Here is a 13498-nt window from a genome sequence, read left to right as displayed (position 1 = left end):
TTTACAAATGCAGACAGCTTTAGTACTTTTGTTCTAGTCATTATGCCTTTTATTTTTTATATTAACAGCCTTTCATTTTAAAGCAGTTTTAGGTTTATGGAAAAATTGAGCAGAAAATAGAAGTCCCATGGGCTCCCTGCTCCTCATCCTGCTGCACACAGTTTAGCTTATTATTAACATCTTGTATTAGCGTGGTACATTTATTACAATTGACAAACCAGTATTGCTGCATTATTATTAACTAAAGCCCATGGTTTACATCAGAGCTCACTTTGTGTTTTGTAGTTCTCTGGTTTTTGACAAATACATAATTTCATGTATCTGCATTTATAGTATCATACAGAATAAAATGCTCCTATGGTTTCACCTGTTCATCCCTCATTCCCTCCACCAGACACCTGCCAACCATTTACTGTCTCCATAGTTTGCCTTTTCCAGAATGTCATATAGTTGGAATCATGCAATATGTTACCTTTTCAGATTTAAGTTCAAAATTCCTCCATGTCTTTTTGTGGCTTGACAGCTTGTTTCTTTTTATCACTAAATATTCCATTGTGGTATGGATGTACCGCAGTAAGTTTATCAGTTACCCATTGGAAAGTCTTCTTGGTTGCCTTCAACTTTTGACAATTGTGAATACAACTGCTGTAAACATTCATATGCAGATTTTTGTGTAGACATAAGTGTTCAACTCACTTGAGTAAATACAAAGAAGCTGAATTGCTGGATCATATAGGGAGCCTATGTTTGGTTCTGTATTAAACCATCAAACTGTCCTCCAGAGTGGCTGTGCCATTTAGCATTCCCACCAGCATTGAATAAGCATTCCTGTTGCTCCACATCTTAGCCAGCATTTGGTGTTGTCAGTGTTTTGGATTTTTGACTTCCTAATAGATGTGTAGGGTTATTTCATTATTGTTTTAATTTTCAATTCTTTAATAATGTATTATGTTGAATATCTTTTCATATGCTAGTTTGCCATCTGTACCTCTTTTCTGGTGAAGTGTCTGCTTGGTCTTTTCTTCATTTTTAATGAGTTGTTCATTTTCTTATTATTAAGTTTTCAGGGTTATTTGTACATTTTAGATAACAAATCTTTATCAACTGTCTTTTGCAAACATTTTCTTCCAGTTTGTGGTTTCTTTTCTCATTCTCATAACCACTGTCTTTTGCAGAACAGAAGCTTTTATTTTAATGAGGTCCAGCTTATCAATTCTTTCACGGCTCTCGGAGTATTATACTTCTGTGATCCATTTTGAGTTAATTTTGTAAAAAGTGTAAGGTCTGTGTCTAGCTTCACCTTTTTTGCATGTGGATGTTGTTTTTTAACATCATTCATTAAAAAAAACCTTTCCATTGGATTGCCTTTGCTCCATTTTCAAAGTTCAGTTGACTATATTTGTGTGAGTCTATTTCTGGGCTCTCTCTTCTGTTCCATTGATCTATTCTTTCAACAATACTGCACTATCTTAATTACTGTATCTGTACTGCAAATCTTGTAATTGCACAGCGCCGTCTCATTTTGGGTTTGCCATGTGGGACAGAGAGAAGCAGAAGACAAGGCAGGATGGAGGCCCTGAATGGTGGAATCAGAACTGAGATTGGAGATGTATCAGGTGAGGGGCTTGAGAGCATGGGGTGAGCATCCTGGGAGCAAGAATGAAATGCCACCTGGGAATCCTTTTTCAGAGCTGCAAGGGACCAGTAGGAGATGGGCCCTTACTTGCTGAACTATCTTCTTAGGGGCCTAGTATGCTGGGCCAGTCTGAAGGTCAGTATATTTCTTTGTTGATCAGGCCTAGGGCAATATCTCTTGGGGACACAATGTCACTTGGGCAAAGAGCAAGAATGGAGATACAAAGTCCCCCAGAGTGTGCTCAGGACCACTCCTGCCCCAAGGCTACAAGCGTCTCCCCCTCCCCCACCCATCCTTACTTCTAGTGTTTCGGTGTATTCTCAGGGAGAGTTCCTTCTCCAGCTCAATTCTCAATGATGATGGGGAAGAGAAGGGAAGTTCTGTGATGTTCTGTGAGGGTTTGAGAGGTCTGACTCGGAAAGCCCCACCTACAGCCTCACCTCTGCTGAGGAGCTCTGGGTGTCTCCACCAATCCAGGCCAACTCTAGCCACAGACCTGGCTGCTAAAGGAGATCCTCTCTGTGGAATCCCATCCTATGTCTCATTGATTTCTTCTGCCTCAGGCTGTCTGTTGCCCAACACCCACAGGTCCAGACACCTCCGGTTCTCAAGACCCCCGGCCATTAGAGGGACACCCAAGGTGGTAGTTTAGACCTTGGATGAAGCTTGGCCTTCTTGGGCTGGTCCCTGAGTCTCCATTGCTCACACAGGAATGGTGCCATATTCCTGGGGTCCTGTCTCTGGGGATAAGAGGCCCCACGTATTTTCCCCCCAACAGCCTCTCCCCATCCCAGCCCCAGCTACCTGTGTTTCCTTGCTTCCAAGAATTTTCCACCAAAGGAGCTCTCCCTCTGAATCCCTGTTTTACTTTGCATTCTTAGCTCATCGCATAGTGGAAAGCCTTAATTACCTTGAGCCTGGCGAGCAGTTTGGACTTCTGCATCACCATCCCCAGGTAGGACCACATGGGCCTAGTGGGCTATATTACCTGAGCTGGGAAAGGCTTAACTCAGCGGTTTTCAAATCATGGTTGCACACTGAATTCCAATATCCAGGCCTCTCCACGGACCAGTAAAAGTAGGATCTCTGGATGTGCCCAGGCATTGGTATGTTTTGTGTCCTAGGGGCTTCCAATGAAACATAGGTTGAGAATCAGAGATGTAAAGCCTTGCCAGCCTGGGTTTTAACCATCTCTCGCTGCAGGGGTGGTGCCTACAGGGAAAGTCATGCAGAATTCTGCCATATTCAGCATGCAGACCTAGCGAGTCTCCTGCCTCTCAGGCCAGCAAGGCGGGCAGATGAGAGCTGTGTCCAGAGCTCCTGGAGGGGTTCCTTTGGAAGAGCAAGCTATGGCTGCATCACTGCCACCTGCAGCTACTGGAGGCAATGGGTGTCAGACTGATCCCTGAATCCCCGTCTCTGCCATAGCTGTTCTGGAAACACCCTCCTGTGAGCCCCACACGCACGCACGCACACCCCTGAGGAGAGGGGAAGCCTTACCCAGATGCAAGGCCCCTGAGGACCTCTGATTTCTGTACACTTCCTCCCACCCCTCAGGCAAGGCCACCCATTGCAGACACCTGGGGAGGGTCATGAGCCTCAGGCTTCTGGGAGGCAGGTTCAGAGACAAATATCTGAGGGACCTTGAGCATCCAGGCAGAGGCTGTGAGAGACAGAAACAGAGGGCTGAGCCTGGGTGCTGAGAGTTAGCAAGAAATTCAGCCAGCACAGGCCATCAGCTCCTGAGACAGGCCCTGCAGGGGGCGTGGCCGTCTGTGGGAGGGTTGGGGCAAATACAGTGGATCTTGGGGGGAGGCCAGAAGAGCTGCTTCTGAAGATGTGGTAAGATTTAGAGGTCATATCCCTAAACCAATGACTTCCAGTGGCATAGGGACAGTCCTTGCCTACCCTTGGACTCCCTATGCTTGTTTCCTCAGCCCTACCTCCCTGGGCTCTCTCTCCCTTCCCCCACAGTGCCTGGTTTTCCCAGGAAGTGGCCAGCAGAGGGGAGGGAAACCTTGTCTCTCAACCCCTGGTGGTGGAAGCGGCAGGCACAGCTGCTGCTCCTGGGCTCCTGTCCTGGTCTTCCCCAGAGGCTAGCTCTGGCTGACTATCCCCCAGTGAGGCACAGCTCCTGTCCTGCTGTTGCTCAGCTGGATGCCCTGTCTTCCTGGCTCCCTGTCAAACACTGCACTGGCCCTGAGGACCCTGCCTAGCATAGGCCTGTGGAATCCTGGTCTTCCCAGCTGGCTCTGGCTGCAGCCTGACTCTCTGGTGTCCTATCTTGAATGGAGATGCCTGGGGAGGGGCTGCAGAAAAATAAAGCCCAATGCCTAACCCTGCTTGTGGAGAGAGCTGGGGTCAGGCTGGCTGAGGTGTCAGAGCCTGTCCTGGGTCCTGGGGTCTCTTCTGGGTACAGGATGGGTCAGATTTGCATTAAGAGTAAGGGCCTAGAGTGGGGTACCCTGGGATGGGCTGATCCCTCTTTTATGGCTTCTAATTTCCAAAGAGCAAGAGTATGCTCAGTTAAGTGTCTTTATTGGAAAAGAGATCCAGTCTCCTTGGCTCTACTAGTGCCCTAGGTCAAGAGAATTTCGATGTCAAGTTCCAGCCGGCTGGCTTTGACCTCATAGCGGCCCCGGATCAGACCCCGGGTTTGACTGGTATGCCAGCGCCAGTGAGACTGGATGATGCAGGCCGCTTGGCGTGCCTGAAGAAATCGTCTGCGAGCCTGCCACATCCGAACCTGTGCCTGCACTTTCACCACTGCCCACTCCTGGCAGGTGTAGAGTCTTAGTGCCAGGCGCCGTCTCTGCTCCAGCATCTTGGCCTGCATCGACCTCCACCAGCACTGGATGACCCAGGCCCTGAGTGCTGTGTGCAGTAACGTCCGGCGCACCATGTTGCCACGCCACCATGACTGAATCTTTACAGCTGCGTTCTCTAACTGATCAGGGGAGGGAAGAACACGGAGATGCTTATTGGGGTACCCTCCCATTTCTGTCCCCATCTGTGGTGCTGGGTAGAAAGGGGGCCTGGCACAGCTGGCCCTGCCCTCCCATTTCCAGGCCCATTCATCTTATTTCCAGTTCCCCACTCATCAGTAGTCACTGCTTATTATCTGTCAGGCAGACCCTTTCCGTGTGGGTGTTACTCACATTTTGTGTGTCCATGGCCCTGGTCTTCAGAGTCCACTCATTTATCAGGCCACCCTAGTCTTTAGCCCCGCCCTCAACTGTTAGTCACCCCCCCCCCTCCAGTTAGACTCCGCCCACCTGCACACAGGTCTCCTCCCTCATCAGGTCCTGTCCATCCACATTTTTGCCACATCTCTCTCCTCTCTCCTCTTGTTCGTGCCTCCTTCCGGATTGACCAGTCCCCTCATTTGTTAATTCCCATCATTTTGGAGGTCGGCCGTTATCTCTTGCTTGCAGTATATTTCGCAGACCCAACTAGCCTCTTAAGTCTTGCTCTTTCTACACTTTCCAGTCACTTATTTCTGTTCCTGTTGGCAGCAGCAATAAGAGACTCATGCAGCTTTCCTTCAAGTAAGGGGTTTTACTTAGGAATACTCCTAGCCAGTTTGGATTTCCAGAAGCTTAAGTGTCAGAGCCCGTGGGAGGGCCTCCAAACAGTGCATTCACAGGCTAGTATGCTTTCATGTAAAATTTGTGAAAGCAAGACAGTTGAAGAGGGCCTCTGTCTCCCCCTGTCTGACCACCTCTGTCACTCTTCTACTGGGTGGTGTTGGAATGGCTGCAGCCCTTTTTGGGACATGACTAAGGAGAAACAGCTGGGATATGCGTACTTAGTATGGGTTAAATGAGACAGATTTATGTCGTTCACAGTCACCGTGGGGAATAGATACATCCTTGCCAACCATTCCACTAGAAATGGCTTCCAGGAAGGCTCTCACCAGTTACTGTGTCATGGTAAGAAGATGCAGCGACACATGCTGCTACGGTGATGTGAACATGCCCTACAGCACCAGGCACCAGAAGTAGGTGGGCGGGGGAGGAAAACGGAGGTTTGAAAAGTATGGAGATAAAAGCTGCTCTGTAGAAAGTTCTTCCTCTTATTAGACATGTAAAACCGTAACTGGAAGATTCTGTTCTCACTGATGCCCGCTTAAAACTGACGTTCTGTCTTGTTGGGAATATACCTGCTAATGCAGTGAGACCATTATAAACATGCCATACTTTTCTCTTATTTTGGCGTGAATTTTGTGAAAGGGAATTGATCAGAATTCCTGTGATTTCAGTGCAGCAACTAGCAGAGCTACTCAGAACAAACTGTGTAAGTCAGCATGAGAAATCATACTTTACTTCATGGCATCCTGAGTATCTATAATAAATAAGTTTCTATCAAAAATGATATTACAAAATCATCATATTCAGAAGTAATCAAAGGTTATGCTGCAAAAAGATGTAGGAAAAGCATGATAGAGGTGGGAAGGTGAGCTAATATATACATGATGCTATGCTTTGGTATTTGCCAACTTTTGAGAATTTACAATTTGTTGTCCTTTCTGTATTTGTCCTTCATTATTTACTTGCCAATTTCAAGCTTGTAATTTTGTATTCTTTTTCTTAAAGTAGGCCTTCCAAATTATATAAGCCTCAGGCCCCACAAAACCTGGATCTGCCCTGCCGTGTGTAAGAATGCAATTGTGCAGCCAGGTCTCCTGGGAGCTCACAGAAAACTGCGATTCCAGGATTCAGGGTTGGGACTGGAAGTGCGGACGCAGGTGATGCAGAGATGCCGGGCGTCCTTTGGGATCTGGAAGGCCATTGTGGCTCTGGCTTTAGCATGCGTGTTAGCATTCATTTTTCTGCATGAGGGTTTGCTAGGCATCCGCTGCCTGTTGGGCTATGCACTGTCTGTGGCTCCTGTTTATGTGTATTTGAGACCTTGTGTGAACGCTCATTCTCATGGCCATGGCATTGGCCATTGGGGTGTCTCAGAGGTTCTGTCCCTCTTGTCAGCCGCACAAGCTCTTTGCATCATGTGAAAAGTCCTCTGGAGCAGACTGTGTTGCTTCCTTTAATAACTGTCAATCTGGGTGAGCAGAGAGCTGATATCAGTGTCTTAAAGGCCTCCATCCCTGCACTCAGCTGTTGGTCCTGGCATCAGGCATCTATCCACTCCCAGTCCAGTCCCCCAGATTTTGCAGAAGGGATCCACAGGCTGTGGGCATGGCCAGTGTTCGGAGGCTCAGTCCATCTGGGCCAGGTTGCCATGATCAGGGTGTCAGATCCCACTATTCCTTGTGAGTCTCTCCCCTACCCCACTCTGGCCTAGGTGTGTTGTTGCCAGAATACCTTGGCTTTGTCTCCTTCTTAGAAGTCTCTGGGAGAACCTGCTGGCCCCTTTTATGTTCATGCTTTTATAGGTATTCACAAAGTGGCAGCAGATGGGGCCGAGAGGTAAGATTACAGACCTCGAGCCTTGGTCTCTATTTCATCAGTCCCCTCCGCTCCCCAGCTTCCGGCTCTCTTCTCTTCCTTGCTTGATTTCTTGATCTGATTATAAAATGGTACATATGTTGCTAACATTTCAAATAATGCAGAAACATGTAAGGTGGAAAGTGGATTTCCCATGAAATTTGCCTCCAAAGCTCTTCCTCCAGAATTTATACCATGCACAGACTAGTTTACATTTTCTATTAAAAATAGTTTCTTTTTAATTCATATATTTCAAACTAAAATATCCCTTAGCAATCCTTCTTGGCATTAGTACTAATTCCAGCTTGGAGAGTATCCTGGACAATTAGTTATGCCTTTATAGACACGGTACATCCATGTACCTAAGGAAATATAAAACTGTTTTGTGTGTTTTATGTATTTTTTTAAGTTAATTGAGGTAAAAATTACATAACATAAAATTGACCATTTTAACCATTTTATTATTTTGTTTATTTAGAGAGACAGCACAAGCGTTAGAGGGAGAGAAAGAATCTTAAGCAGGCTCCACACCCAACACGGAGCCCAACACGGGGCTTGATCTCAAACCCTGAGATCATGACTTGAGCCAAAACGAAGAGTTGGTTGCTGGGGGCGCCGGGGTGGCTCAGTTGGTTGAGTGTCCGACTTCAGCTCGAGTCATGATCTCATGGTTCGTGAGTTTGAGCCCCGCATTGGGCTCTGTGCTAACAGCTCAGAGCCTGGAGCCTGCTTCTGCTTCTGTGTCTCTCTCTCTTTCTGGCCCTAACCCACTCGCATTCTGTCTCTGTTTCTCTCAAAAATAAATAAACATTAAAAAAAATTAAAAAATATATTTTCTTCCATTTTGTAGGTTGTTTTTTCCTCTTTTATATAATGACCTTTGGTGCACAAAAGTTCTTAATTCTGTTGACATCCAATTTATCTATTTTTCTTCCATTGCTTATACTTCGGTGCTAGAGCTAAGAATCCATCCACTGCCAAATCCAAGCTCATAAAGTGTTACTCCTGTGTTTTCTTCTCAGAGTTTTATAGTTTTATCTCTTACCTTTGGGACTTCAATCGATTATGAGTTAATATTTGTATATGCTGTGAGACAAGAATGCAACTCCATGCTTTTGCAGAGGGTTACCCAGTTGTCCAGGCAGCATTTGCTGAAGAGAATATCCTTTCCCCTGAGTCTTGGTGTCCTTGTTGAAAAATCAGTTGAACACAGGGGCTCTTGGGTGTCTCAGTTGGTTAAGCCTCTGACTTTGGCTCAGGTCATGATCTCGTGGTTCTTGAGTTCAGGCCCCACACTGGGCTTTCTGCTGAGCCTGCTTCAGATCCTCTGTCTCCTTCTCTCTCTGCCCTTCCCCTGCTCTTGCTCTCTCTTTCTCAAAAAATAAATAAAGTTAGAAAATTAAAAAATAAAAGAAAAATCAATTGAACATAGATCTATAGGTTTATTTCTGGTCTTTCAATTCTAATCCATTGATCTACATATCTAGATAGTACCATACTATCTTGATCACTGTAGCTTTGTAGTAAGCTTTGAAATTGAGAAGTTTGAGTCCTCCAACTTTATCTTTTTCAAGATCATTTTGGCTATTCTGACACCTTGGCAATTCCATCTGAGCTTTCCGTTTCTGTAAAAAAAAAAAAAAGGGCAGTGAGAATGAAAGGTATTGCATTGAATCTGTAAATCAATTTGGAGAATATTAAGTCTTCTGACCCATGAACACAGAATATCTTTCCATATACTTAGGTCTCCTTTAATTTCTTTCAGTGTTTTATAGTTTTAAGTCTACAAGTCCTACACCTGCTTGGTTAAATTTATTCCTAAGTATTTTTATTCTTTTTAAACAATTGCTTAGGTTTATTTACTTTGAGAGAGAGAGAGAGTGTGTGTGAATGGGGCAGGTGCAGAGAGAAAGGGTGGGGGACAGGATTTGAAGCAGGCTCTGTGCTGACAGCGGAGAGCCCGATGCAGGGCCCAAACCCATGGTTCATCTAACTTGGATGCATTTTAGTTCTCTTTCTTGTTTAATTGCCTTGGTTAAAACTTCCAGTATGATGTTGAATAACAGTGATGAAAGCAGATTATCTTGGTCTTATTCCTCATCTTAGAGAAAAAACTTTCAGTCTTTCACCATTGAGAACAATGTCAGTTGTGGGTTTTCCATAGCTGCCCTTTATCAAGTTGAGAAATTTCCTTCTACTCCCAGGTTATTGAATGCTTTTATCATGAAAAGATACTAGATTTTGTCAATTCTTTTTCTGTATCAATTGAGATGATCATGTGATTTTCCCCTTTATTAACATTGATTTTCATATGTTGCACTTGCCTTGCTCCCATTCCTGGGATAAATCCCATTAGGTCCCATTGTATAATCCCTTTAATACGTTTTTGGATTTGATTCCCTGATTTTTTTTTTTTTGAAGTTTTTGCATCTGTACTCATAATTGGTATTGGTCTTTAGAGTTTTTTTCTTATGGTATCTTTGTCAGGAGTTGGCATCATGGAAGTGCTGCCCTCAAGGAATGAGTTAGGAAGCATTCTCTTCTGTTTTTGGGAAGAATGTTAGAAGGAATGGTATCAGTTCTTCTTTAATGTTTTATAAAATTCACCAATAAAGTCGGCTGGCCTTGGGCTTTTCTTTGTTAGAAGTTTTTAAACTGTTGATTCAATCTTTTTCCTTGTTACAGGCCCATTCAGATTTTCTATTTCTTCTTCAGTCAGTTTTGGTTGTTTGTGTGTGGCTAGGAATTTGCCCATTTCCCCTTGGTTATCTAATTTGCTGGTATAGCAAATTGTTTGTAAGATTCTCATGATCTTTTTATTCTATAAGGTCCCCACTTTCATTCCTGATTTTACTAATTTGAGTTTTCAGTCTAGCTAAAGGCTTGTCAATTCTGTTGGTCTTTTTAGAGAATCATCTTGGTTTTATTGATCTATTGTTTATCTTATTTTCTATTCTGTTCATCTTAGCTCTAATCTTTATTATTTCTGCCCTATTTGCATTTAGTTTGCTCTTCTTTTTCTAGTTTTTTGAGGTGGAAGGTTATTAATTTGACATATTCTTTTTTTTAAGTCTATTTATTTAAGTAAAGTATGCCCAATGTGGGGCTCAAACTTATGACCCTGAGATCAAGAGTGACTCTCTATTCTGACTGAGCCAGCCAGGTGCCCTGAGATATTTCTTCTTTTTTTAATGGAGGCATTCACAGCTATAAATTTCCTTCTGAGCACTGCTTTTGCTATATCCCATCCATTTTGGGATGTTGTGTTTTTGTTTTTAATCATATAAAAGTATTTTCTACTTTTCCTTGGGATTTCTTTTTGACCCATAGTTATTTAAAAGTATGTTTTTTGGGGCATGCACCTGTGTGGCTCAGTCTGTTAAGCATCCAACTTCAGCTTAGATCATGATCTCCTGGTTTGTGAGTTTGAGCCCTGCGTCGCGCTCTGTGCTGGCAACTCAGAGCCCGGATCCTACTTCGGATTCTGTGTCTCCATCTCTCTCTGCCCCTCACTCACTCATGCTCTGTCTTTCTCTCTCAAAAATAAATAAACATTAAAAAAAAATTTTTTTTAAGTGTGTTTTTAGTAGGGGTTGTCTGGGTGGCTCAGTCATTTGAATGTCTGACTCTTGATTTCGGCTCAGGTCATGATCTCATGGTTTGTAAGATCGAGCTCCACATCGGCCTCGGGCTTCAGGCTCTGGACTAACAACGTGGAGCCTGCCTGGGATTCTCTTTCTCTCCCTCTCTCTCTCCCCCTCCTCCACTCTTGAACGTGCATACACACTCTCTCTCAAAATAAATAAATACTCTTTTTTTAAAGTGTTTTTGGAGCCCCTGGGTGGCTCAGTCGGTTAAGTGTCCAACTTCGGCCCAGGTCATGATCTCACAGTTCATGGATTCAAGCCCCGCGTGAGGCTCTTTTGCTGACAGCTTAGAGCCTGGAGCCTTTTTCAGATTCTGTTTCTCCCTCTCTCTCTGCACCTCCCCAGCTCATGCTTGCACTCTCTCTCTGTCAAAAATAAATAAACTTAAAAAAAATTTTTTTTAAATAAAGTGTGGTTTTGATTTTCACAGAGTGGTGAATTTTCCAGATTTCCTTCTATTATTTTTATTAACATTCTACTATATATGTATATATATACTATGTATATATATATATTTCTATTTTCCTTCCATGTGGTCAGAGAAGATACTCTGTATGATTTCAACCTTTTTCAATTCATTGAGATTTGTTTTGTGGCCTAATATATGTTCTGTCCTGAAGAATGTTTTACATGCCTTCGAGGAGAATGGTGTTCTGCTGTTGTTGGGAGGGGTGTTCTCTAGATGTCTGTCAGGTCTGGTTGCTATATAGTGATGTCTAAATCTTCTCTTTCCCTAGTATCTTTTGTCTAATTGATCAAATGATTAGTCTCCAGCTATTATTGTTGAACTTTCTATTTCTCCACTGATTTCTGTCAGGTTTTGCTTCCTATATTTTGAGACTTTTGTTACTTTCATATATGTTTATAATTATTAATTTTTTTTTTTTTTTTTTTTGAGAGAGAGAGAGAGCTTGTGCAAGTGGGGGAGAGGAGCAGAGGGAGGGAGAGAGAATCTTAAGGAGGCTTCACACCCAGCGCAGGGCCCAATGCGGGACTTGAACTCACTGGCCTGAGATTAAGACCTGAGCTGAGGGGCACCTGGGTGGCTCAGTCGGTTAAGCGTCCGACTTCAGCTCAGGTCACAATCTCGCGGTCCATGGGTTTGCGCCCCGCGTCGGGCTCTGGGCTGATGGCTCTGGGCTGATGGCTCGGAGCCTAGAGCCTGCTTCCGATTCTGTGTCTCCCTCTCTCTGCCCCTCCCCCATTCATGCTCTGTCTCTCTCTGTCTCAAAAATAAATAAAGGCTAAAAAAAAATTAAAAAAAAAAAAAAGACCTGAGCTGAAATCAAGAGTCAAATGCCTAACTGACTGAGCCACCCAGGCACCCCTATAATTATAACATATTCTTGATAGATTGACTCTCTTATTACTAGATAACATCTTTGTTTTTTATACGATTTTTGTCTTAAACTCTACTGTATCTGATATTAGTATATCTACCCAGCTCTCTTTTGGTACGGTTTTCCTGGAGTATCTTTTTCCATCCTTCCTCTTTCAACCTGTTTGTGTTCTTGGATACAAAGAGAGTGTTTTGTAGACAATATAGTTGGATCATGTTTCTTTGTTATAATCTAGTCTGTCATTCTCTGCTTTTGATTGGAGAGTTTAAGCTGTTTAATGTAATCATGGATAAGAAAGAACTGACATTTTGCTGTTTTCTATATGTGATATCCTTGTTGTTTTCTTTCTTTTATTTAAAAAAAATTTTTTTAATGTTTATTTTTGAGAGAGAGAGAGACAGAGTACAAGCAGGGGAGAGGCAGAGAGAGAGGGAGACACAGAATCCGAAGCAGGCTCCAGGCTCTGAGCTGTCAGCAAAGAGCCTGATGCAGGGCTCAAACTCATGAACAATGAGATCATGACCTGAGCCAAAGTCGGACGCTTAACCGACTGAACCACCCAGGCACCCCTCTTGTTGTTTTTAGTTCCTCCTTTACTGCCTTCTTTTGTGTTAGGTTTTCTAGTTTACCATTTTGATTCCTTTTTTGTTTCCTTTACTATATATTTTTAAATTTTTTGTTAGTGTCACTCCAAAGATCACAATTAGCACCTTAAATTACGACAGCCCACTCAAATTAATACAATTTAGTTTCAACTGTATATAAAAATTTTGACCCTGTATTGCTCCACCCTCTCTTATGCTGTTATTGTCCTTACAGATTAATTTATTATTAAGTATTTAATAGTTTGTTGTTGTTGTGGACGGAATGTTTTATCCAACTGAATTTCCATTTGGTTACTATTAATACAGAGAAACACCGCTGATTTTTATATATTTATTTTATGAGGCCACATGCCAAATTTTCTACTATTTCTCATAGACTGTTTTTTCTCATTAGATTCTCTTAGAGTTTCAAAGTATACGATCACATCAGCAACAGAAGGAAATAGTTTTTATTTCCTTTTCAAAACTTATACTAATTTTCCCATCCTGTTGCATTTGCGGGACCCAAAGCACTGTGCATAATAGGAATGATAGAAGGCATCCCTGTCAGGTTCCTGATTTTATTGGAAATTGTTTTCTTTCCCCTTACCATTTAGAATGCTGTTTGCCTGAAACAAAATAAGTCTTCATCAATTTTAAGTAGTTTCTTCCTATTGCAGAGTGTTACTAAGATCTGCTGAACTTTATAAGCATCCTTTTAGGCATATATTGACTTGGCCAAGTGGCTGTTCATTTTTACTTTGAATTGTTCACTAAGGACATATGCTAATTCTTCCTGATACTGAGCCATTCCTGGAATAAACTTGATTTAATCCCACTGTACGAT

The 13498-nt window shown here is 43.2% G+C and overlaps 2 protein-coding genes across 2 annotated transcripts in view; one reads left to right on the top strand and one right to left on the bottom strand.

The window, feature by feature from the left end:
- The first annotated feature begins 1552 nt into the window (after positions 1-1552).
- Positions 1553-13498, top strand: part of LOC131510097 (IQ domain-containing protein F5-like) — a 31473-nt gene continuing 19527 nt past the window's right edge. Inside the window, exons 1-2 of the mRNA XM_058726743.1 lie at positions 1553-1616; positions 2518-2591. Of these exons, the coding sequence (XP_058582726.1) occupies positions 1568-1616; positions 2518-2591 (123 nt within the window). The 5' untranslated portion in view covers positions 1553-1567. The remainder of the gene's footprint in view (positions 1617-2517; positions 2592-13498) is intronic.
- Positions 4158-4877, bottom strand: IQCF6 (IQ motif containing F6). The gene is made up of 2 exons (XM_058726750.1): positions 4795-4877; positions 4158-4583 (listed from the first exon to the last, which is right to left on the bottom strand). Exons 1-2 carry the CDS (start codon positions 4807-4809, stop codon positions 4215-4217), a joined length of 384 nt encoding a protein of 127 aa, XP_058582733.1. The 5' UTR covers positions 4810-4877; the 3' UTR covers positions 4158-4214.

The sequence above is a fragment of the Neofelis nebulosa genome, chromosome 4, assembly GCF_028018385.1.
Source record: "Neofelis nebulosa isolate mNeoNeb1 chromosome 4, mNeoNeb1.pri, whole genome shotgun sequence".
In the NCBI taxonomy this organism is placed as follows: domain Eukaryota; kingdom Metazoa; phylum Chordata; class Mammalia; order Carnivora; family Felidae; genus Neofelis; species Neofelis nebulosa.
The sequence above is the reverse complement of the archived record's forward strand: the minus strand, read 5'-3'. Positions and strand labels throughout refer to the sequence as shown.